This window comes from Tyto alba, unplaced genomic scaffold (assembly GCF_018691265.1).
Source record: "Tyto alba isolate M040663 unplaced genomic scaffold, T.alba_DEE_v4.0 Super-Scaffold_27, whole genome shotgun sequence".
Taxonomy (NCBI): domain Eukaryota; kingdom Metazoa; phylum Chordata; class Aves; order Strigiformes; family Tytonidae; genus Tyto; species Tyto alba.
This window is the reverse complement of record NW_024881301.1, coordinates 2,995,825-3,020,838: the sequence shown is the minus strand read 5'-3', so window position 1 is coordinate 3,020,838 and position 25,014 is coordinate 2,995,825. Positions and strand designations below refer to the sequence as shown.

Below are 25,014 nucleotides of genomic sequence, written 5' to 3'. Positions count from 1 at the left end.
TGGGGGGTTTTCCCCCCTCCTGAGCTGCCTGCGGTGCACTGCCCGCATTGCCTCCCCGGCAGCCCTGCCCGGGCCTTCCTCTGCGGCTGTCCCAACACCCATCCGTCTCCTAAGAGGAGATCATTATCTAAATATGTGTTAAAAAGCGAGGGGATCATGCCCAAGGAGAGGCATTGTGTTCCTATACTGTTCTGGAAGCATAAGGGTAACACTAGCAGGTACAGAGCAAAAGAGATTTGGTATTTTATTGTATAAACATCCCTGTTGTACCATTTACGGGGTGGTGGTGGCTTCCTCCTCATCCGTTTTGACTTTATCCCTTTCCCAAGTCCATCTGGGTCTGTGCTGCCTGCAGATGGCTCTCTGACAGCTGCCATCCCTTATCCCGGCTCCTCGCGCTGACATTTGGGATTTCTCCACAGGATGGGTACAGCAGAGGGAGCAGTAGGACAAGCTTCTCCCAGGCTGTCTCACCACGCCTGCTCCCGCCCCAGCCCAGACCCTCCGGCTGATCAAACCTCCCCTTCTGCCCCTGTACCCCCGGCGGCACCCAGACTCCCCCAGGCTTCGGAGGGGTCTGTGTGCGCCTGGGGGCCGGGGAGGAGAGGGCTGGGTAGCAGAGACACCTCCCTCAGCCCCTCCAGAGCACCGGTGCATTTCAGAGAGCAAGTCAGATGCTGCTTGCTTTTACGTAACTGATCTGGTGGGATTTGTGTTGTCGGCCTATATGTTAATGCTCCAGCTCTCATTAGCAGTTTCTGAGACTTCCAGGCCTCCTTCTGTGTTCTTGCTATGAAATTTAAAAAAAAAAAAAAAAAAAAGAAATACATTTCTCTTTTCTCCAAGTTTTTTGTTTGGAGGATAGAATAAAGTGAGTTTAATTTTAGAGCAGGAGGGCTTTTCAGTGGTATGTGGGATAAATGAAAGGGGAGTGTTCCTACCTTTGGCTCAGCTGAACAGAGAATCTGTTTCCTAGATTATCGTCTTCCAGTTCTTAGAGAAGTGTGTGTGTCACTCCATCCACATGCATGTCTGCCTGCACGCACACTTTAGGCACTGGCCAAATTTCCATGAAAGGCCTGTGGTTGTCTGTCCAGGCAAATATAAATACATAACGTTTGTGGCATCTTTGTGAAATAACTTACTGGAAACCTTTTTCAGTGCAGAATATAGCACTGTGATGAAACCAAGGTGCTGGAGCAAGACAGGATAACAGAGCCAATTCCATAACAAAAATGCTCGATTCATTTCATAATTTCAGGAATAAGGACATTAATTTCAGGAGAAAGTTGTGACAAGACAAATTTTGGTGTTGCAATCTTTACTTTCACAAACGTTTCAGTTATTCAGGAACAGGCTGCAGTGAGCTCTCTTAATTAGCAGTGTTTACTGCCTTTTGTGTACTTGGTTAGAGCAGACATGAAGCCTTCAAAGCAGTAGAGAGTTCTTACCAGCAAGGAGACAAAGAGAATATTTTGCTAGAGCAAAGGCTGTGTCATGAATCTTTGTAGCTGGCATGTGGTAAGTTTGTCTATTTTATTTTCCCTCTGAATTCGGCTTTCTAAGGAACCACAGTCCTGCTATGTTTTTTTGTCTCACACTTCTGGCCACAGCCAGTAGCTTTGAACTCCTGAGGCACCTTCTGCTGAATTTAACCTAGGGGAGTAAGTCTCAGCTATACTGATTCTCCTTGACTCTTGTAAAGTGAGATTCAAGAAAGCACCCCAGTAAGGACAGGACAGGCAAAATTTCCCTTTTGGAACAGCTCCCACGTGTGCTGGCTGAGCTCATACAGCTCTGAACCAGGTGCATGACCTGATTGCTGCTTTTTTGCCTCAAGCAGGGAGAAAGTACAAAAGGGTGCTTGGAAGGGAGCAGGAGTGCTTGATTAGGACAACCACGGAGGCGTGGGGAAATGGAAAGGATTATTGCGGAGATGGTGGTGCAGGTTGGTTGCATGGTACATTAAAGGAAGCTGAAAGTGCAGGTGGGCAACACTCATGTTCTGAGGGGTAGGACAGGTCATCAGAATTTAAAGGAAATGGGGATTACTGTCATTGGGAGGAGTAAATAACAAAGGATCATAAATCCTTAGGAAAACAATCTTCATTAGGTGCACTGCTCACCAGGCAACTTTAACGAACTATAGCTGTCACTTCAAACCTTTGAAGTTCAGACTGTTTTCAGGTAGCAAGCCACTAGTAGACGATACAACCTTTTTATTTATCCATGAGCGCCATCGGGCCAGGAAAAACTTTTCCAGGGCTCAGCACTGTGTGTGATTAAGTTTACCTGTCTTGTTAAAAAATTATTTTTAGAAAAATACTTATCCTTTTAGTATGGTAAAATTAAACCACTTATCTACAAAATTCTCTTTATTATATCTCAGAGATCTTAATTTTGCTGGTCAATTTGGACATCTAACAAAAAGAGCAGTCTTTTTCCTGTATTTAGTGTTTGGATTAAAGATAAATGGAAGCAGAATTGTTCTAGTTCTCCTCTTAGGTATTTTTCAAGTAAACTTGAAAATGTGTCTGGTAAGTAATGGCTTGATTTTGCAGAGAACAAGACAAGTGCACAGAATTTTTCATAACTTGCTTAATTGTTCATAATTAATGTACCTACTTTTTTGTGTGCAGAAAAATAAAGCCCCAGAGCCTTTATGTCCTGGCTCTTGTAGATGAGACATGCTTATACATGATGATAAAAACTGGTTTAAACTATGGGTTTGCCCAAAAAACTGTAGCAAACTATAAATACAAGACTTGGGAAAAAAAAAGAAAGAAATGTTTAAAAGTAAATAATGGATTTTTTTTTTATTATTATTATTCAGTAGAATGGATTGACTGAAAATATGATTTTTTTTCTGAAGCTTAGATGTATGACCATGGACATTCTCCATTCTTCCCACATAGCTTGAATCACAGAAATGTAAAAAACAAAACCAGAAAAACCAACACAGAATATCCGCTGTTGCTGCAGAATTGCTCACGGCGTACGCACCAAATACGTTCCCCATTTACTACCAAGAATTCAAGCAATTTGAATGTATTTTGCAAAGAGTGGAGCTAACCCATCTGAACTTTTTTAGTGACTGAGCCTCCTCCCATTACCCAGTGAGCCTCCTGAAAACAGAAGGAGGATTAGACTTGGTGAGGGGGGAGTTGGAATATATTTCCCTGGAGCTGTCAGACTTGGTGCTGGGGGCCAGGGCAGTGTTCTGCCCCACGTAAGCCCATCTCAGTCCTCTGGGTTGCCTTCCAGAGCAAGAGGTACCCAAGAGGTGGCAGAGGCTGCGTCATGGGGGTGGCAGGGCAGTGGGTGCTGGGGGGTGCCACCAAGAGCCCCCCGTCCCCACCAGCTTCAGTAGCTGTTTCCCATCTCTTCCAGTAAAGAAGTGGTAAGTGGGAGTCGCTTGGGTCAAAGCTGGGCCAAGCCCTACCTGTTGGACCGTGTTGGAGGGGGCTCACGGGGTAGCCATGTAGCTGAGTAGGCAAGGCTGGGGTAGCCTGGGGAGGGGATGGGTGTGTAGATTGGATAATGTGGAGTAAACCCGGTGTGCTGGATCCGCTCTGACAGGCAGGAACTGCGTTCCTGTCAGCGCAACGGCACTCCCCTACTCAGAGCTCTTGCTCACAAACAAACCCGTGCGGAAATAATCTACAGAGATTAACGAGATCATTCCTAAGAACAGGAATTACTCTGAGTAAGACCTCGAAGGACTGAGCCTGTAGGGTAGAAGATGTTGCTTGTCCCAGTAAGCCCAAATCCTAAGACTGCCAGGACACGAATTCAAGACACTGGCAGACAAGGGAAGACAAAGAGCAAACTCTGTGCACATTAAAAATAGCTAAACGTGAAGGAACAGACCATGCCTCTTAGGCACTGGGCTAAATTGGGAATGGGTAGGAAGTCACACGGCTCCAAACACGTTACATATTTACGCTTGTCACTGGTACCAAATCACTGTCCCCTCCCTGCCGCTCCCCCCTCTGCTCCCATGCCAGCTCCAACTCCTGCTCCTCCACTCGAACTTGCTATTAATATGTATTCATCTATCTCAGATCTAATGCCACAGAGGTCCCTGATCTATTACATTTGGTGATGGTTATAAGCAACAGACCCTGCTGAGGGAGAAAGAGTACAGCTGTGGCAAACATCTCCCAGCTGAACACTTTGTGTTGCACGTTAGACACTGGTATTATTGCACATCTCTTCATCTGAGGAAACTGGACACCTGTCTTTTCCTTTGGCTTATGTGGCACAGTTTTTGGGCATATGACCTCTGACTGTCCCATTCATGGGATTGGGATCCTGCTGTCCATGTTGACATCCGAGGTTTCCCAGTGATTTCCAGCATCCTATTTTCCAAAGCTCCACCCGCCACATACTCTTAGGTTTATAAATAACCTCTTGAGAGACAAGAGAAGCAAACGCTTTCAGAGGATCCAAAACCCAATCTCTTTTTCCCCATATCTAGTAAGGGAAATACACAAGTTTAGATAAAAGTGTGGATATGCTTCTGTGGATTTCCCTGCCTTTGTTTTTCCCCACCCTTAAGCACTCTCTAGAGGTAGGTTCAAGTCCTAGAAACAGCTCAGTCTTAATCCTTCCTGTTTGTGACTTCACTTCTGAATCACCACATTTGTCCATCACACTTTCTTCTATGGGGAGCTTCTTCCTTCCTTCCTTCCTTCCTTGTTTCCCTAATTAAAAAGGAGCCTTCAGCCACAAAGACCCGACTTTTCTTTGTTCTTTCTCTTTTGTCTCTCCGAGAATCTAAAGCACTGTGCTTTTTAAGACCTACTGTTAATGCTTGGCCTCTGCTTCTAGCGATTATCTGCCCTTCCAGTCTGGCATCCTTACATACAATTGGAAAAAAAATGGATTTGAGGTATGGTGTTCTTATTGCATTATATGAAATTGCTTCATTTGAATGGGAGGCACTGTGGCTCAGTGACTTTCTCTGCTCCGGAAGACTTTTAAGCTGGTGTTAGAGGTGGCTCCGTCGGAAAGCAATGCCAGGCAGCCTTCCTGCAATTCACTGCAGCTCCTAAAACTTAATAATAGACACGTTCCCTGAACCCTTGTATCAGCAATACAGCGTTTTAGGACCCAAGGCAAACGAGAAGTGAAGTGACATCTCCCCTCTCGGGCAGGAAATCCATGGCATGTTTTTTCCCTTGCTGGAGTTTTTAAAGCACTCTATAAGGCAGGCATTAAACATACTGAGGTCTGGCTTTGCTAACAGTAAGAAAGGTTAGCGATTCAAGATAAATCTTTCAACTTTTCAGCAGTCGTCTTGTCTGCTAGTTTATTCTTTACTATTTGTTTGTTGCTGATAACTTTTCCAGGCCCATGAACCCAAGCTGATTCTAGGTTAAGAGGAGCTCTTGCCTTCCTGCCTGTGGGACTGACCATGAAAATGGCTGTGGAGTTACTGTGTTTTATCAAGCTTTATATAATGTTATGTTGTCAAACATATGAATTTAGATCTATATTATCAAACAGCATCATGAAGGGTAGCTGGCGGGAGGTGAAGTGCAGGCTTACTTCATGCACATTAAGATACAGCGCTTTGGATGATTTTTTTACACCCCTTTAGGCCTTTCTGATTTTGAGCCGTTTCCTTTGTTGGCCTGAAGTAAACGCATGGTTACTTTTGCTACTAAATCAGTCCAGCCTCTCAACACCGGTGCTCCGAAAAGTGTAATGCCTCATCAAACAGGACGTTGGCAAGGCATTTATGAACCATGTTTTTAGTGAAGTGATTCTGGGCACAGCTTGACCTTGCTCCCCCCGGCGCCAACCTGTGCTCGCTGCTTGCTCGGCTGCATCCCTGGGTACGAAACCATCTCAGCTGCAGCTCAGACAAAGGCCGGTGGCTGTAGACCAGAGACATTTACCGTGTTATTCTGTTTGAATTGGTGTGACTGTCAATTGATATTTTCCAGTTTCAACTGAAAGTGTTCAATAATTCATATGTGTTATATATAGAGTCTTGTGGCTTGTTCCATTCCCACCCGTGTCTGAGATAAGGCAGTCTTGATGGCCAGCAGTATTCAACTGAACGGGCATTTACAAATTAAAAACGAGCTGCTTCACAAGCCTGATATTAAGAGCCAGGGGTTCGTGTCAACGCAAATGTTTCCTGAAGTCTTCGGTAGGGGTACTGACTTTCTGCGTTATGTGGAAGGACTTTTTTCGCCACTTCAATCTCTTCAGATGCTGCCATTAGTCAGTAGTCTAGTTACTGAAGAGTCTGGCTTCTGAACATCATTGCAATGCATTGTTATTGTAAGGAGCCACAGATTTATTAAGAGCGGACATTTAGAAGCCTTGTGTTTCAGATTTGGTAAAATATTTTGTTCGTTGGTTTGTTTGTTTGTTATAAGCCATTCCTCAGTAAAGCTCTCTGCACAGGCAGAAGCGCTGTAAGCATCCAGATATGAGTCTCTGCAGAAGCTTCATACAGCAGCGGGTGAATTGCTTCCGTCGCCCAGCCCTCGCACCCCTCCGGCTGCTTGCATTTGGCGTCCCTTACTGAAAGGGCTTTCTCGCGTCCCCGTCTCTGACGGCGATTCAGTCGGCGACTCCGCGATGCGAACCCGGAGCCTTGGCCTAACCGGGCAGAAGAAGCAGTCGCTGCAAGGTGCCTCCCGCGCCGAACCGTGGCAGGCCGTGCCACGGCGGTTTTTCGAAGGCACCGTGTCGAGCGGCTGGCGGGGAGCGGTGGGCTCCCGGGGGGCTGGTGGGCGGCCGGTGGTGCCCGGCGGCTGGCGAGGCGGCGCGGGCGGTGGAATCCTGCCTGCCAAAAGCGGCTGTGTGCGCAGGGATGGGAGGAGAGGTGGGGATGGGGGGGACGGGGGTGGAGTGGCAGGCTTGGGGGAGAGGGAGGGAGGGAGGGAGGGAGAGAGGGAGGGAGGAGGGGAGGGGGCCCGGGTGCCTGCGATTGGTAAAACTCCGCAAAGGCATCTGCCAGCAGGACTTCAGAGGAATGTGAAACCGAATCATTTACAAGTTAAAGATAGATGCAGAATACGCAGCATCTTGAGCCAGGGTTTAAATTCGTCCCTCTCCGCCTGGCTTCTCGCAAAGATCTGCTTGTCAGCTTGCCTCTGTCTCCTCTAACGACTCTAATATTCCCTTAAAAGTAACATCATTCTGGATTCTTTGGAATTACTAAGGTGGCAAAAGAGATCATGGTGCATACCGTAGGGTAAGTAGGAAGCCTGCCTTTGCATACATTTGCTAGGCTGGTTCCTCTGGGCTTTGCTTCTGCTTTCAGAGCACTCGGCAGTTCCTGTAGGATGAGGTAGATATTTAAGTAATGCTTTCCCTCTGCGACTTATTCCCCCCCTTTTCCTCATACGGATTATTTGAACTTTATTCCTCAGCGCAGTGTTAACTCACAAGGTTACTTGTCTTGGCATACCTAGGGAGTCTTGGGCTTTAATAATCTTATTACAGTTTTGAGTGCTGTTTTGCTATCAGCTGAATTTTGTTATATACCTTTGCTCTGTGTTAGTGGAATATGCTGTTTGAAATGCTACTTATTATTACAAAGTTGAAAAGCGAGTTGTTTTCCGCGTTAGAGAGGATGTAATCAGCGTTTGGCTTGCTTGTTTGGCCATGGTTTCACTTACCTGCTATTTCCTCCTCCTCCTGTGTGAATTTGATCACAACACAGGGTTAATTAAATTTAACCTGTTTGTTCCCAAATAATGCTTTTACTTGGTGTTTGGCTTTTTTGTTTGGTTGGTTGGTGTGTTTTCGTTTTTTGTTTGTTTGTTTTAACATTCTGGCCCTCTTGTTTTCTCTCAACAAAGTCCTTCTAGCAGTAATTAAAAAATGCACACATTCCCCTAATAGTCTTCACTTAAATAGTGAGTTTGTGAGTCAAAAGAAAATTCAGGCTATCGTTCTTTCTACAACTTAACAGAATTCATTTCAGTATCTAGCAGATACATCACTTCATTGATCAGTGTTTTTTTCAGGCTATTTGTCAAATATTTCTGGTGAAGTTGTAGTGTTCCTATGGCCAAAAGGATTCTGAAATATCAGAAACTCGGTGGGAAGTTAGGTCTATTATTTGTTATATAGCAAGACCTTGTATTCTGAGAGCTTCATCTGAAGCTGTGATTTGAATGAGAATTTATTAAATGCCAGCATCGTTTTTACCATTTATTCTGGGCACACGTGTTTTACACTCATAGTAAGGAGCTCCTAACTTTGGATTTGGTGTCAGTTCACCCAAACATACTCAGAATTCCTGATGTGTTAGTACTGCCCATAATAACCGTAGGAAGTAGGTACTGTCTGTGGATAACTGAAACGCCTAACATTTTTGGTTATAGATATCAATGCCGAAGAGACTCACATAATGGCAGCCTGTGCCTTGCAAAATATGTGGAACTGGGTGAACTAAAATAGAAATGTTCCCTCTATTTGAAGGAAAGATGATGCACTTAGTGTGTTTTGTTATCTTTCTTCCCTTTGATCAGGTTCTTTCCTGTTGATCAGCTTACCCGAATTTTGCAAAACACCTGGGTTTATTTGGGTTAGCAAATCTGCTGTGAAATGTTTTCTGCATGGTTAAGTGTAGGAGACAGAGAAGAACCTTTAAGCTAAATCTGGAAAAAAAGAACAACTGCAGGGCTGAGAAATTACATTCAAGCCAGTTCTCTTACAGTTTGTACTAGCTGGGCGTTCTTTTAACTAGCTCACACTAGCTAAACACTTCAGTCCCATGCTAAATTTCCAGGCCAACAGTTACTTATTGAGGCATTGCTGTAATATTTGTTTTGATATTGAAAAACTCTGAGACAAAATGTGTCAAGATGAGTAAAAACTTCCAGCAAGGCTTAATAAAGCTGTGGTTAGTTTCCGGCTCTTGCACAGGATCCTGTGCAGCTTCAGGCAAGTCGGGTGAGCTCTCAGAGCCCCTGCAACCCTGAAGGGGGATGGAAGTACCTTTATTATTTTTCTGTGTTAGGTATCTCGGTAGCAGTTCCATCGCTTCTGATAAGGCTTGGCACAATAGGCTTCTGTTTTCAGATGTACCCTTCCCAGGGCTATGGCAGAAGGCAGGAGGGAGGAGGAATCCACAGATTTGGAAGTAGAGGTTTGCTGCACCTTTAATAAGCTTCCTAAACTGCAAGAGAAAAATAGACTGACATTCAGAGGTGAACAGAAAATAGAATTAATGTTCCATGGGAAATTCCTGAGTCAGTTCAAAATTAAATTGCATTTCCCTACCACAGTGTATTGCTTTTCAGAAGTTATAGTTCAGGAGCGTGATGTTCCCATTTCATTATCAGAGACCCTTCTCCCATAATTAAATGTCCAAGAGGCACTGGAGAGCTTCGTTACAAGGAAACCTGCTTTGTATTCTGGGATGCGAAGCTGCCTGAAAAGCCCCATTCCTGGAAGGGAATGAGCATCTGACCCAGGAACAGGGAGCTGCCAGGGTAAAGAACTACAGTGTGCTATTGGGTTGACTTTAAAAAATATATTCTGCTGTATCTAATCCACCTGAAGTAATATCTTCCAATTGTCCTGGCAGTAAATGAAAAATCTCCAATAAACGGATATTTTCCCATAGAAAATGTTGCTGTATTTGCTATAGTTTATATAGTATTATAACGTTGGCATATTTGCTGGAATGGAAAAATCCTTGGCCAGCTGCTAGGGTGAATTTTGCACAGTTAGGGTGAATATGGTACCACACAGCAGCACAAACAATGCTGCTGAGGCTTTTGGGTAAGGGTGTAATGGCTTTATCAGGGCAGGACATAGGGGCTGGGGCCTCTCTCCTCTCCCTGTCCCCTTCTCCTCTGCTAACCCTGTGCTCCTCAGTTGAACAGGATTTGTTGGGAGGCAGGGAGGGATGAAGGAGAGAGGAGGAGACGTCTTTTTCTTCAAGGCTTTTGTAACAAGACGTTGCTGGAGGGGGTGACACCCTCTTCTCCTTGTTCTCTTTGACTTCTTGACTCACTGTAGCCTTCCCTTCCCTCCCTCCCCTTTCCCAGGACCCCCCCTAACCCCACACATGGGGAAGATGGAGAAGTGCTGCCGGGACAGAGGGGATGGAGGGGTGAGAGGGTGCCTGCCCCCAGCCCCTGCCTCTTGCGAGTGCAGAGAGAGGAGAGACTGGAGGCCCTGGTCTTCAGGGCGATCAAGCCGGGGACAGAACATTGATGAGGGGAGCACAGGCTTACAGCTGAAGCGTTGGTGCCTACTGGTTTTGGGCCCCGTGCAAACGGTTGAGGTGCTGTTCTGATGCCAATACAGTGTTCATCATTAGCATGGGCCTCGCTTTCCTGCTCTGAGGAGCTGACTGTTCGGTGTCGCTTAGGGACAAGCCCTGCTTCGGCACGGCGCGTAACGTGTCTGCTTCTGGAGCAGGCACGGCGCGGTCCCTCCCTCTCCGTTACCATTAAGTTCTAAGTGATATTGTCAAGAGAGTTCAGAAAAATCATGCTCTCTGAGGTCAGAATGGGTTTGCAACTTTTTTTTCCTCTAATAAATCCTAGGCTTCTTTCTTTGTAACCCCTGTTAAAAGTAGTGGTAGGGATATGCTTATGGGTGCTAAAATCCTTCCTTGCTATATTTTACAGTTATTGTATATGGTTCCCATTTTCTTTCTTTTTCTTTCTCTTATTTTTTCTTTCTCCTTTTTCAATTTTTAAGTTATTTTCTTTTTTCCTTTACTTTTTTATTTTTTTTCTTTCTTTTCCCTTTATTCTTTCTGTCTTTTTTCTTTCCTCACCTTCAAGCTTTTCACAGTGATCATTCTGCCATAAATAAGAAAATAAGGGTGTCATCAGGAACTGGTTGGTAAAGAGTTTTACGGACTGTTTCCCCAAGGTTCCTTGACAATGTGCTGGCATTTTTCTGAGCTCAGAAGTACCTAGAAGCAGCTTACTGATACAGTTTCCTTTGGGTCCTAATGAATCCGCTCCTAGCGACGGCAGCTGATTTATTTTGGCAGAGTACGACAGTCGGTGCTTTATACAGTGCAGCATGCCTAATGCAGAAAGCCTCAATTCCATGATTTTGTAATTCTGTAAGAAAAGAAACCCCAAAACACCTCCAAACAAAACTAATGCAATTACGATGTCCTGTGCAGCCATGTTAGCACCTCTGAGTCCGTGAGTGGAAACCCAGGGAAGTTGCCAGTCTGAGCGGTGTCGGACCTCCTGCACTTACTGTCAATTCTGGCTCCTGGGGTATCGGGGAATAAAGTACTTCCTGAGCTAATTATTACTGTATGAGGTGACTTTACCTGGAAACACAGCAATACTTCCCACTAATGGGATGCTTAAAAATGCATCTAATTGCAGCTATGGTAGTTGAGAGAATGCCTAATACCTAATAGTCTTGAGAAAACCATCCTCCCTGGCAGGGGGGTATTACAGGAAGCCAAGTTTTACTGTATCTTTTCCGTGTCTGAACGAATTGCGTGGCCTCTTGCTGCATTTGGCTATAAAACCCGAACTGGGGATTATACTCTGAGTAATAAAGAAGAGATAGGGAAGTGATGGAAATAATGAATCGTTATTTATTAATTTGTTTGTTGGCATGGTGGTAGCTGTTTGCTGAACATAACCTTCCCTAGGGCCATGGAGGGAACAAGTTGGCTCCCGTGGCCTGTGGTCTTTGACAAGTCACGTAAGGGGCTTGGCGTATCCTTTTCTGAGAGCGGTGACGGTAATACTTGCCCAGTTCTGTGAAGTGCTCTGAGATCAAGGGATGAAAAGTGGTATCTAAGTGCTGCGTTCTTATTTGCTTTTATATCTTTTGTAAAGATAAGGCTACTCTGGTATGAAATACCTCCTTGTAAATTTGTAAGAGCATTTGTACTCAGTGGAACCTTAAAAGAAAAAACAAAAGGAAAAAAAAAAAAGGGGGGGGGGGGGGGGGGGGGGAGAAAAATTAAGCCGAGGCAGAAAAGTGTGTGAGCAAGTAGGCTTTAAAAGTAGTTTATTGACAACTTGTGACTAATACTTTTAAGCACAATGAAAGTAAGCACAGGCAAAGCACAGAAGAACATGCTTGGACTGAAGTTGTCTTCGAGTATTCATTACCAAATAACAGCTGCAGATAGAATTAGTTAGTAGTCCTGGGCTTTTCTGCTACATTTTTCATATATATCATTTAACAAGAGTATATGATTTCTAGTAATTACTACCTTTTCAGTCCGTGTTCATTCTTAATGTTACAATGTCCTTGGAACAAGATCAGGAAATGCTTTTGATTCTTTCCAGATTTATAAAGCAATGATAGTTTGGCTATCATGTTTCTGTCCCTCCTTTTCTTCGTATATACAACTCATATTGGATTGAGAGACCTACCGTCTCATTTGTGTGATATGGAAATAAAATCCATTCCCTGGTTTTAGATCATTCTTTCTTCCTATAAATTTACTTCAGAATGACTAACTTTACATCTAAAAAAATACGTTAAATTACAAAGGCAACACATTGATTTAAACATTGTCTAACTCGAGTTGGTAATTCTGAAATCTTACCTCTCTTTTAACATGGAGTCTTAACTAGTTTCTGTAACAAAGCTTCCTCACCTGCTTGAGAAGTTAAATTTAATATAGGAGAGCTGGCCAGTCTTTTGCAGAGTACAACCCAAGAAAAAAGGCATATCATAGATCCAAGTTTGAAAGCATTTATCTTGGTATTTGATGGGTATTTTTAATTGCTATTACAATTACAAATATTTCACTTTTCTTTGAATGCGCACAAAAAACATGTGTTTCCAAGCAGATCGAACAGATGTCCAAAGAGATCAAACAGAATGCAAAGTGTTTCATGGTTTTACTTTTGTCCTTAAAAGGTTGATCAATTTGCATGTCTTATTAAGGAAAGTAAATCACATCAGTTAAATGCAGGCACAAATTGTATTATGCTGGTACAGGAATGCAAGAAGAGCTTAACAGAGCTGAGAGTCAAGCCATGTACTCTGCCAGGCTATTCTGTAAACAGATCATGTTTTTCTTTTAAAAAAACCCCACTACTGATAATGCCGTCTATCACATTGCTTCCCCTACAGCCTATTCTGCATTGTGGCTTCCCACCACTCTCTGCCATCTGCCAGGCCGTTGGTAATGCTCTTCATCCCAACCTCCAAGTCATCTTCCCTCTAATTCCAGCCATAGAGTTGGGTGAGTTTCTGGCTGACCCATCGAACACGTAGTCAGAGCAACCAGGGCAGGCTGGCAGCGCGTCCCGAAGTGATAATTCAGCAAAAGCCCTTTGCTCACCTACAGAGTCTCAGTTAGGGAGGAAATTTCTGGAGGAGACACATTTTCAAACACAAGAAGTTGTGCGTGGCTTGCAGGAAGCCCCCCCCCGAGCACATCTCCCCTAGACCCGTGTCAGTTCAAACCAGAAGCGATGAGCAAGGTTCAGACCTTCAGCGGGCAGAGCAGTCGCTTGCACTCGTAAGCTCTAAAGCTCCCTGTGAACCATCAGGAGCCATTGGAGGGGGGTGAGGTATGCCTTTTGTTAGTAAGTTCAATGGCTGTTTGCTGATAGCAGCAGAAAGGTAACAGTTGTACCCGCCTGCTGTGTACTTGCCTGCCAGATTTCAAGTTTTTTGTTTGAAAGGATGGAGAAATTAATGCTTCTCACCAAAAGAATGATAAAAATTTCTTTTAGCACAGGTTTTCAATAACTTTAGCTTTGAAAATTGCTGAAAATATATAAATAGTACATTCTGCTTGACTCTAATATCTGGTATGTAAAATTTCAGATCAAGTATGAAATTTAGCAGAGCAACTGAAAAAAGTTTTATAGTAGGAAGTGGGTGTAAGCAGAGGAAACTTGCTAAAATGATGATGGCAAGAAGCAATTATATGAGTCTAGGAGATAGTAAATACAATTTCAGACATCATACAGCTAAATAAATAAATTAGGTAGTGGATGGTTGAAAAGAATCCAAGCAAATTGAAGTTCTTCATCTACATTAAATCTAGCGATGTATTCCTAAATAGTATTAAAAGTGCTAGAGTATAAAGCCTTTATTAAAAAAAAAATAGTTTTCAGGCTTGGGTGAACTCTTCTCAGGACAGTGCATTTTCACTGAAAGGTGAATAGGTGTCTGCTCCGAGTCAGGCACAATTACACGTAGCTCGCTGGTGACTCGGAGCAATGGGCCTAATCTTTGCTGTTACACTGTTTAATATTCACCCACATTGAAACTGTATATTCTCTATGAAAAAGGCATAAGGAAGTAGGTAGACTGATAATTTTTCAGACCACTCACTTTTCCTGAAAGTGGAAATAAATTCCTTGTGCACAAAGCCTCAGCTTTTGTAACTGTGCTTGTAAAGTACTAAATAAGTCCTCCATTGTGTTATGTCCAGAAGAAACCAGGTTTTGTCAGAAAGCAACCTCAGCCTAGCCAGGTCTGGCCATACCTATTTCACAGGTCACTAGTCCTATCCTTTTTCTGTTGTACACCATTGTAGATGACCACTTGGACTTGTATTAGGCATGACTGCATATACTGGCAGACTCAATATAGAGCAAGGAAATAAAATTGGATATCTCAGCCTTGGAAGAAATATTCCTAATTGTTTTTCCATCCTGCCCCAGGTGGATAGAGCAGGAAAATAAAAAGAGGGGAAGGTTATGCAAATATTGGCCTGGTCCTAGCTGGATTTGCAATATTATTCACTGTGTGCTAATTAAAAACTACACACAGCTCGGTGCCTTTCGTGAGGCAGCATCGCAAGGGCGCTCTTGGCTCACCAGGCGTGCCGAGGCTGGCCGTGGTGGTGTGCAGCTCCAGGGGGTTCACTGAGCTGTGGTAGCTCCTGACACCACTACAGACTGGGGAGCAACTGGTGAGGCAGCAGCTCTTCAAGAAAGGATAAGGGTTGTTGTGAATCTCCAGCTGAATGTGAATTGGCAATGTCAAGCTGTCGCACAACAGAAAGGAAAAAAGGAAAATCATGATATTGGAATGCATATGGGAGTACAGCCTGCAGGGAGTGATTTCCGTGTTGGTGAGTGCTCAGCTGGAGTCCTGTGTTCAGTTTGGAGCACTGCTCTTTAAGAAGAGACTGGCCACTTTGGAAGTGGAGGGGAGGGCAGTAAAAATTACCAGAGATCCAGGGGACGTACCCCAGGGGAAGATCCTGAAACATTTATGTTTCCAATGCCTAAGGAAGAGCAGCCTGCTGGGGAGTGGGTAGGAGACAGGCAGTTTTTCAAGCACAGGTAGCCCAGAGCAGGCTGTTGCAAAGAGGCAGCAAGTAATCTCTTTTTCTGTGCCCATAGACAAAGCGAAATGGGTTTAAAATGAAGCAAGAAAGAAGAGGTAAGCCCTAGGAAACTGTTATCCCTGAATTAGGCTGCCGGTGGAGGTTGTGGAGTCTCCCGTCACTGGAGGTGTTAGGAATGGCTTTAATAAACGAGTGAAGTGTATCTGACTTCATCTCACAGTGGGAGGTGGTTTACATATCTTTTCTACCATCCTTATGATTTGGTGATACTGGTGATAATACTGCACATGGAATTATTTTATTAATGAAAGACATACTTTCTAAATTTTGGTTGGAAAGATCTCTCTGCAGAGTGGGATGCATTTTGCTGAGGTGCAGAGGCACTTAATCATCATATAATTTCTTCATTTTGAAAGATTCCTTAGGTAAGTGGTTAAGGCATAAACAGCTGGCTTTGCATTTCGGCTCAAATGTCGTTGTCCTGAAATACTTGGGGACATCACTGTCAGCTGGCACTTGACAATCCATCCTAAATTTGAAACATGTAATTGGATTCTTAGGATGAAATCTGAATCCCTTTTGAAGTCATGGGGTTTCATAGGGTAAAAATTTCATGCTGAGGACAGAGTGGTGTCCACTTGTATGTGCCTAGCTTTACTGTCCTAGGCAGCCCTGTTGTTTTCAGGAGGAGGATGTAAGGCGTGGGTTGTAAGAGCGTGTAACCTTTGCTATGGCAAATATTTGGTTGCAGAAGAGGGCCTTTGGAGTGCCCGTGTGGGTGAGTAAGAGTTTACAACAAGCATTATGTGAGGTGAATTAATTACTTTTTCCTTTTCTCAGATGTCAACAAAACTAATTTACACCATCTGCTCTAACATAGAGAGGCAGGCAGTAAAAAAGCACCGCCTATCTTGGTTTTTAAAATTTAATTTGATAAGGCTTTAGGCATTCTCTATTCTCTTTAGTGCAATGTATTTTTTTTTTTCTTCTGTTTTACGGAGGGGAGGCTCTCCCCCAAACTGTATTTTTTTACTGCCAATGTTCTTTAATTTGCATTTAGTATTTAGGTAGCTGTAACTGCAAGCCAAATGTTTCTCCATCTACTGGTTAATTCCACCTGATGAAACACATGCAGAGAAGTCTCCAGGTGCTATGAAGTGGAATAGTTCCACTGAAAATACTCTGTTTATGCCAATATTAATTCAGAGCAAGTTCACTGTTCGCAGTGTAGCTGCTTTAGATTTCAAGTAGATGATAGCCAGAGTTTTATCCTCAAAACCAGATCACATTGATGTAAAAGCTCAGTGTGAATCTCCAAACTGAGAATTAAAATTTTGTACCTCATAACATATTGTTGTCTTCCACATCCAGATTTCTTTGCAGGCTCTTTTTAACTGTCCAGTGATGTGCCCTGTGTAGGAATAAACCTGCAAGGAAGCACAAACCCCAGACTTCAGGACCACCAGTATATCAGTTGTTAATAACCTTACAGTGCTACTATAGCTAACACTAAAAACGTAATTAAATCAGCATGATTTGCAGCTGTCATTAGGGGGAAGAGGATGGAGGAAAACAGTTTCATCCTCACAACATGATGTTTTCATTGACCTACTTACAGGAGGGAAGAAAATGTGTCCCTTCCCGTTACAGCAAAATAGTTTTGTTCAGCAATTTTATAATGCAGCTGCACAAGAGAAGACTGGCTTTCCTAACCAGTCCAGGAGGATTTGGAAAGGAGAGAAATGTTATTTCACACACTTAGTACTAAGACGTATAAGTTCCTGTCCAAGCTGTAATGTTGTTAATTTGACAGAAAGTGCTTTGAAAAAAAAAAATGAAAAAAACAAACCAAAACAAGTTGTATTCAGAGGTGAGAGGAAAAGGGCTGTGCCTGGGCTGAAGCTGTGCAGAGAAACCTTTTCTGGGCAGCCACGTTTCCTTCGTGTTCGTCTTCCCTCCGTGCAGAGCCCCTGCCATCCCCGAGACCCCGGACTCCCTGCCTGGTGTCCCTTGCGGCGGAGCAGCCCTGCCCCTGGCACGCCGGCGGGAATGGCTGCAGCCTGCTTCCGCTTCCGCAGGAGCTGCCTCGCGCGCTTCGCGTCTGGGGAGCTCCTGAAAGGCACGAAGGGCTGGCGCTGGGCCTGGCCTGTTTTGGGTGCACAAACTGCCACCGAGCCTGGAACCGCGCGAGCGTGGGCACGCAGCCTTCAGGACCACGGGCTGGAAGGGAGTAAAATTCTCAGACTTGTAAATGGTGCAAAAGGAAGCGAACTGTACGGATGTTCGGGCCTTCACTTCCAGCCTGTGCACATCCAGTGCCCCTGCCGAAGGCACCGAGCAGGGGGCTGTGGCCGCAGAGCTCGCAACATCTGAAACACCGCTGGAGAGGAGTGTTGGGTGCTCTTGCTTCTCCACATCTGTCCCATTGTCGTGGTTTAGGCCTGGTTGGCAGCCAACCACAATGCAGCAGCTCTCTCTCCCTTCCCCTCCGGCAATGAGAAGGGACAGAGAGCCAGGCTTGGGGTTCAAGATAGGACTGGGATGGGGGAAAATCCCCCTTTTATGATCACGAGCAAAAGGCAGACTCGGTAGGGGAATTAAAAAAAGAACATACATTTATTACAGACACTAACAACACATAACAGAGTAAGACAGTGAGAAGCATTGCCACATCTTGAGAACACCTTCCCCCCACCCCTCCCTTCTTCCCGGGCTCAGCTCTGCTCCCGATATCTCTACCTCCTCCCCCAGTGGCGCAGGGGCAGGGAATGGGGGGTGCAGTCAGTGCTGCCACTGCCTTCATGTTCGGTGAGGGGAGTGTCCAAAACTTGTTCCCCCCTGCTCCATCATGGTCCCCCTCTCACAGCAGACAGTCCTCCACAAACTTTCTCCGATGTGAGTCCCTCCCACGGGCCGCAGCGTTCCCCACACTGCTCCGTCATGGGTCACTAACTTCCTCCAACTGGATTCTCTCCCACGGCTGCAGCCCTTCCCGAGCTGCTCCAGCGTGGGACTCCCCCGCATGCTGCAATCCTCCCAGCACTGAATTACAGCAGTGGGGCTACCTTTTCCCACGAGACCCCGGCCTTCTTCGGGCACAGAACCTTGATCATCCGAGCAGGAACAACAGGCTGTAAATCAATGTCTGCTCCACCGTAGATCTTCATGGGTGGCGGGGGGGGGGCCTCCCTGCCGTCTCACCACAGGATACAGGGGGGTCTCTGCCCCGGCACACCTCCCCCCTCCTTTCTTCCTGCGTTCCTCCACTGACCTTGGTGTTCACGCAGCTGCAGCAACTCCTCCTCACAAGTCCGACTGCCCGTCACCACGTCCCTTCTTAAATACGTTATCGCAGAGGCGCAGCCGATTGGCTCAATTTCCCAAACAGAAGTGGAGCTGACTTGGAGCTGGGGGAGCTTCGAGAAGCTTCTCACAGGGGACCGCCCCGATAGCCCCCTCTCCTGCCACCAAAAAACTCCACCACTCACTGAACCCAGGACACCCATGAGCAAACAACCAGAGACACGGGTGTCTGGGTTACTCCAGCCATGGGACATGGCGGTGCCCACGGGGAGGCAGCATGTGGGGCTGGGGTGCAGCCCTCCTCCTCGGGATTTGTGCATGTGGTACTTAATGTTTGTTGTCTTATGCCTGGGTTAACAAACCATCTTTATCTGAAAAGAAACACCTGCAGCTAGTCGTCTCTAGGCTGCTCAGGTCACATTCCTCCACAAGGTGTTGTTGGTAATTCAGTATTGTCAGGAGCATTAGTCACTGCCATAGTAGCTTAATAATGCGTGGTAGGAGCCAGCTGGTAATTAACAAATTAAAGATATCATACACATTTTCCTCAAATATTTTATGTGTAGCAAAAATAATTAGACGCAGAGCACTTTGGATGTTTAAAACATCTTGCCATGTTAGGAAATTATTCACTCTTTTAAAGGTCAGCTAGGCCTAGTTTTGACACTGTCCCAGGATTCATAAATATGCACGTAAGAGTTGTGAAGCAGGGAGAGAGCCAGAGTCCTGCCTTTTTTTAACCCTTTCTTTCTGCCTTGTTTAACATATCCCAGTGGCTGCCTTTTGTGCCCATGTTTAGGAGTGGCACAACTCTGTAGGTCTCAGCTGCTCTCTTTTGCAGTTAACACCCTTCCATGTTAGAAACGCCTTGAATTGGAAGGTTATGTGCACGTGCGTGTGCAATGCAATCTGTTGGAAAAATGAAATCAGCTTGTAATTGAAGGAGAGACAAAGCTAACAGAAATTGTATTAAAGCGCTAAACTGGGAAAGACACGACAGCATGAATGGAGCTGACAGTGGGTTTCATTATTTAAGTAAAATATCCTGGTATGTGCAAGCTTGCTTTAACTCGCTTGGTGTCTCGTTATTTTAATCACCAGATGGTGACCAGCAGTTTCAAATTAAGGTGCTCTCAATTACCTGTGTGTGATGGTTGAGTGATAGTGCACTTTAGTATGTCTTCCTTCCGTGCTGCTTCAGCCCAGTACTCTTTGATCCTCCTGCAGCCTGACTCCAGGACTCAGCTCTGGGTATCCCAAGCCTTTGACTCTGCTTTTTCTCTGGGGCAGGATCTGATCTGAGCACTCTGAGGCAGACAGAAGAAGCAGGGAACAGAGCAAGCGAACGGAGGAGCATCATTTCTGCGGGTAGGGTGCAGTTAACTGTCTTTGTGGGGAGCACTTGGGTACTGGCAGTGGCTTTGAGAAATATGATTTATGTTTGAAAACTTTCTTCTTAGAGAGAAAAAAGCACTGTTGAAAATGTGAATAGGTGCTTTTTGATACAGAGTGCAAAGTCTTTGTCAGATAGTGACAGGGCTTCTATTCAAGCTTTGAACTCATGGTACAGATGTGAGCAGCTGTACAATACAGTGAAAAGCAAAGAAGAATCTGCCCCAGAATACCTTTGCTCTTTGCTACATTTATTCACCTCCACATTGTTTGACGGAGGAGCACTGGGGATTTCAAAGAATGTGTTTCTGAAGCTTATGAAAGAAAAGGAATTCCACATGCAATTTCTGTTAAGATTTTTAGCCTCTTAGATAGAGTCAGGCGTTTGGAGTGCTTCTTAAAACCTTTTGGTACTATTGCACAGAGGGTAGAGGTAGAAAAGGGCTGTTAAGTTATTCACACAATGCTGTTAACAGTGTGGACTTGTTTTGTGCACCCTGAATTCTCTTTTGTTGTTAGGGATGGCTTTTGCTTGCGACTTTTCTGGTAGCGCTTTGTACTGACTGTTGTCTCAGCAGAAAACCTTCACTGTTTTTTTACCGTAGAACAGCAGAGCATGAAAGCCCAGGCAACACTGGAGTTCCATAGCATGCAGACACGTTGAGAGAGTGATCCTGCTGACCACACTCAGGCTGGGTGAGAGTGGACAGGGCAGGCAGAAATAAAGAATCATACCACCCTTTACCTGTGATCCCACAGCAGTGGTGAGAACAGCCCCCGCATCTCCCAGCTTGGGTGCAAGCAGCATGGCAGGTGCTTTTTGCAGTGCTGCCAGCCATCCTGGTCCTGCTGCTGTCCAGACCATGCAGCCTGTTGAATACTCCATGCTTTCTCTTTTTGCTGGTGTTCCTGGATTTTCCCCCAGTGCAGCCCAAGGGCAGGGTGCGGGGATGGTCCTAGCCGCTTCTGCCCCTGCATGACATGAAGTAGCAGCTCGGCACACAGGTAGGGACCTGGCAGGGCTCCTGGCATCCTCAGCTGAGACCGCGCTGGAGAGTCCTGCCAGTGTATCTCCCCCAGGAGCGGGTCCCACAGGGAGGGCCTTTCAGGACATCCAAAGATTACAAGGCATTTCAAATTTTACTACAATCAAAATCAGAGAAAATCTTTCACATTTTCCATTCCCCTGAAGCCTTCATATACACAATTACACAGACTTTGTAATGATTATGTCCTTTCAAACTGCTGGGTTAATATTGGTACCAGATTTTTTTAAATTATTTTTTTACATTTGAGTTAATTCAGTTCATGACCTTCACGCTTCAGGTTTTAAGGTGCCATTACATGCCATAGAAGACTATATTGCTGTTGAGGGGAATGAAAATAAATACCATAGCAGGGAGGGAATAAAAAAAGTTTTATTTCTTCAATCTGATAGTTCGTGTAATTGGGGAAGGTAGGAGCTGTCATTCCCTTATACTGATGCTTTCGAAATATTTGGACACAAGTCATGGAGCTTTCTGTTCACCTGGGAATGAAGAAAGACATTCAGTCTGAATCTCCTTAGTTGCTGCTTTTCTCACATTACATTGCAGGTTAGTATTTCTGCAGAGAGGCTATACGGAAATCTCAGAGCAATGTAAGTCACAAAGATTTCTCTATTCTCTACTTTATTTGGGCAAAACAAGATCCATATACCTCTATACTAAAGAAGCATTGTGATATTTGGATATTGCCTTCAAAGCGTTGCATTTCAACACAATTACTCAAAAAATAAGCTTTGTGTAGGTAAAATGTTACTTGTTGCATTTCTTATTCTGAACCAAGCTATATTTTGTATTCTAGCTTTATAATTTTCTGGAAAAAAGCCCCTTTTCTTCTGACATGTTTTGTTCTGTGGTCATTGCCTCAATTGTTTAAGTCAGACTTAGGCTGTCCTCTTCAGTTTTTATATTTACTTGATATTTGGGAAGCAATAAGGTAACCTGTGTGTTCTGTGATCAGTCTGGATGACCAAGGAATTCCACAAAGACTGCTGCTCACCGGTGTATCACTGCACTTGCAATTTACTTTTACTAAGATAAATGCCAAAGCCCTACAGCTGAACAATTTGGTTCTGAATGCAGATGGCTAAGCTGGAAACCCATTTATTGTGTAGTTTTTAGCACTGGCAGGTGAGATTCAGAGTCCCCACCAGGGTTGCACAGGCAGTAGCAGAAGTGCTGCAGTCACTATGAGGAATTTTGCTTGAACTTGGGAGTGATCAGCTGTTAGGGTTGTTCAGTGCTCCGCTTACCACACGCTTTACAGCCAAGTGAAATTTCAAACAGCCAAGCAAAATGTCATTCCCAGCCACTGCCTCGATGTCTTCCCTCACTAAAGCAAAACAACAGGTGACTGGATCCTGATGTGCCATATCTGGCATATTTCGCAGTGGTTTTCTGCTTCTTGATAATGCTGGGATATGAACATTCCAGCTGCTCTGGCTGCCTCTCTGCTCACTGAAATAAAGACTGCCTGGTTTAGTCACTGCTATTTGCTGAGGCTGCTTTTACATGTGTGTTTACTCTGTTTATAGGATCACAAATACTGTGTGTGAAGATCTGTGGTGACATCTTGTAGTGAGAGTTTCCCTGCTGATGGGAACGCAGGCACGTATATGTATATATTTTTGAAGCAAATGGTTATGGCGATACGTGCAAGCTTGTCTGCTCAGCCTGTTCATTTGAATGTAGCCTTCCGCGATTAATTGCTGGGATGAAAAATTCAGTCCATCCTATTTAGAATTACATGTGTTTATTCAGTCCATTGTTAAAGCTGGTGCCGTTATTCATGCACGATTTTTGCTTCCATGTAAGTTTTATTATACTTTGATCTCTTCCTGTAGCACCCGACATACTTTTAAAAGCCACTTCCCCAGAAACTGTTATTTCACTGTAATTATAAAAGAACATGCATATGAATCACAAATGAGAATATTACCCAACTAGATGTTCCTAGAAACAGGAGAGCACTTACGTGCAATACAATACATTAATCATTTATAAGGAGCCAGCTATTAAAATGATTTTTTTTTTTTTTTTTTTTAATACTGTACATTGAGTACAAAGATGATGTGAAAAGCCTTTTCACTGAAGATGCTTGTGGGCTTTTGAAACTTTCTCAGGTTTCCATCATCGCACTCTTGTCACAGACCTGAAAAGGAAAACCTCAAATATACTAGTTTGAGTGACTCGAGGTTAAGGTACCTCAAGAGTGTGAATATATAAGTATGCATGTGTATATACACATATCTACATGGATGTATGTGTACGCATGTAGGAGTATATATTTTGGCCCCATTTCTAAAAGCTTTTGTCTTTAAGGGAAGTCCACAGTGTGCTTGGTGCTTCTTCTTCTCACCAGAACTCCTCACGGGCAAGGGGTTTGCCTCCTTAGACACTTTCACAGTCAGGATCTGTGGTCACTGTAAGCATTTTTCTCAAATAAACGAAACTCTGATAAATCCAGCTGAGGTATCGTTTCTTCACAAGGCTTTATCCCTGGGTTGGCTTCAGACTTACATATTTGTAAATGTCACTGATAGCAGAAAAATAAATTAAAGGAAAGAAAGGAATGAAGAAAGCTTCAACCAGTCTTGTTTTGAATTGCGTCCATGAGGGTGTAGTGCCCCCACTCAGGAATAGGACGTGCATCTATAGATGGCAACACGAGGTCCCCTCTGTGCCCTCCCCAGGCTGGTGGAATGTGTGCCAGTGCCAGGCATGAGCTGCAGAGCTCACTTAGCACCATGCTGTGCCCAGCAGTGATGCACAGCATTTTAGCAACTGCTGAAGCTGAAACCGGCTTAGAGCTGCATTGTACCTGGGAGCACAAGAGCTGCTCAGGGAGTAGCAGAGAAGTTCGGCCTGTCCCTCATGGCCCATGGAGACATTCCCTGGATGGTGCACATTCGGGATGGAGGTGGTGGGGCAGGAGACATTTCCAGCACAGAGTCTGGTCCGACTTCTGCTTTTGGAGTGGGATTATGATGATGATGATGATGATGATGATGATGATGAGGTCTATCACCACTGGGCAGTGATGCAGAGCATCCTTCTGCTTCCCTGGGCATCTCTCCCTCAGCTCCCTTGCTTTGGGGTGAAAACTGAGCAAGGGAAAGGACCAGCTGCAGAATTGCAGTTGTTTTGAAGCAACTTTGCACCGCATTAGTAGAATGGAGGTACAGTGTGGGTCCCTTGAAATTCCCTTGTTGATGTAGGCAACAAATCAGAAAGGAGAGATGGTTTGGGGAAATAATAGAAACACCCGATAACTTAGGTTTTAAATAACGAGCAGGATTTTCCAGATATTGCAGGAAGTGCTAAAAGCAGCAGGAGAGGACAGATTGAACACTTGTATATTATCTTCTTTTTTTTTTTTTAAGTGATGAAGTTTGGGCAAAAGGGATTGCAGTTCTTCTAGGAAGAAAAGTCAGCGTAATGAGTAGTTCGTTCCCACCTAAAACCCTTCTACTCTTTGTACTGGAAAATACAGCAGTTATGATTCCTGTAGCAGTATTTAAAATAATGGGTATATTTAAATCTGAGTTTGTCCAGTGAAACTTTGATAAAACAATCACACCGTCATGATGACACCATGAGAGATTTACATTTTAAACCAGATCTTTTTTTGGCTCTGATGCCATCCCAAGCCCCACTGTGGTGAAAACCCCAGGTGGTTCCAGATTGATCTGTAGTGATTCTTCTGTTTCTCCCTTTTCCACAGCCTCTCTGCAGACCGAGGTGCTGCACGTATGTGCCCTTCACAACCTCTCTGACCAAGGAGCAATGAGAGGAATGGCATTCCCTCTGTTTTCACCTGGCCAGCAGCAATCTTGAGTAGGCTGGATGCATGTGGGGCAGGGAGGTGAGATGGTCTTTGATGGAGACCAAAGTGAAGGTATCCCAGGACCGCTCTGTGCTTTAGCTTTCCTCATGGGGTCAAACCCTAAAAGAGATCAGACTGTCCGAGGGTTAGGAAAAGAAACTCACACCTTTCTGACACCCCTCTGCCCTAATGGCTGTTTAGGAGAG

At 44.6% G+C, this 25,014-nt stretch overlaps 1 protein-coding gene across 14 annotated transcripts in view; it reads left to right on the top strand.

Annotated features, from left to right (window-relative positions):
* DTNA (dystrobrevin alpha) overlaps window positions 1-25,014 on the top strand; it is a 235,224-nt gene that overhangs the window by 41,273 nt on the left and 168,937 nt on the right. For 5 of the 14 annotated variants that reach the window (XM_033001161.2, XM_033001156.2, XM_033001159.2 and 2 more), the window contains exon 1: window positions 7,061-7,219. The exons of 1 other annotated variant lie outside the window; for it this stretch is intronic. In XM_033001161.2, the coding sequence (XP_032857052.2) occupies window positions 7,203-7,219 (17 nt within the window). In that variant the 5' untranslated portion in view covers window positions 7,061-7,202. Of the gene's footprint in view, window positions 1-7,058; window positions 7,220-19,837; window positions 19,916-25,014 lie in introns of those variants that run through there. 8 more of the 14 variants (XM_033001155.2, XM_042797865.1, XM_033001153.2 and 5 more) reach the window with 4 other exon arrangements.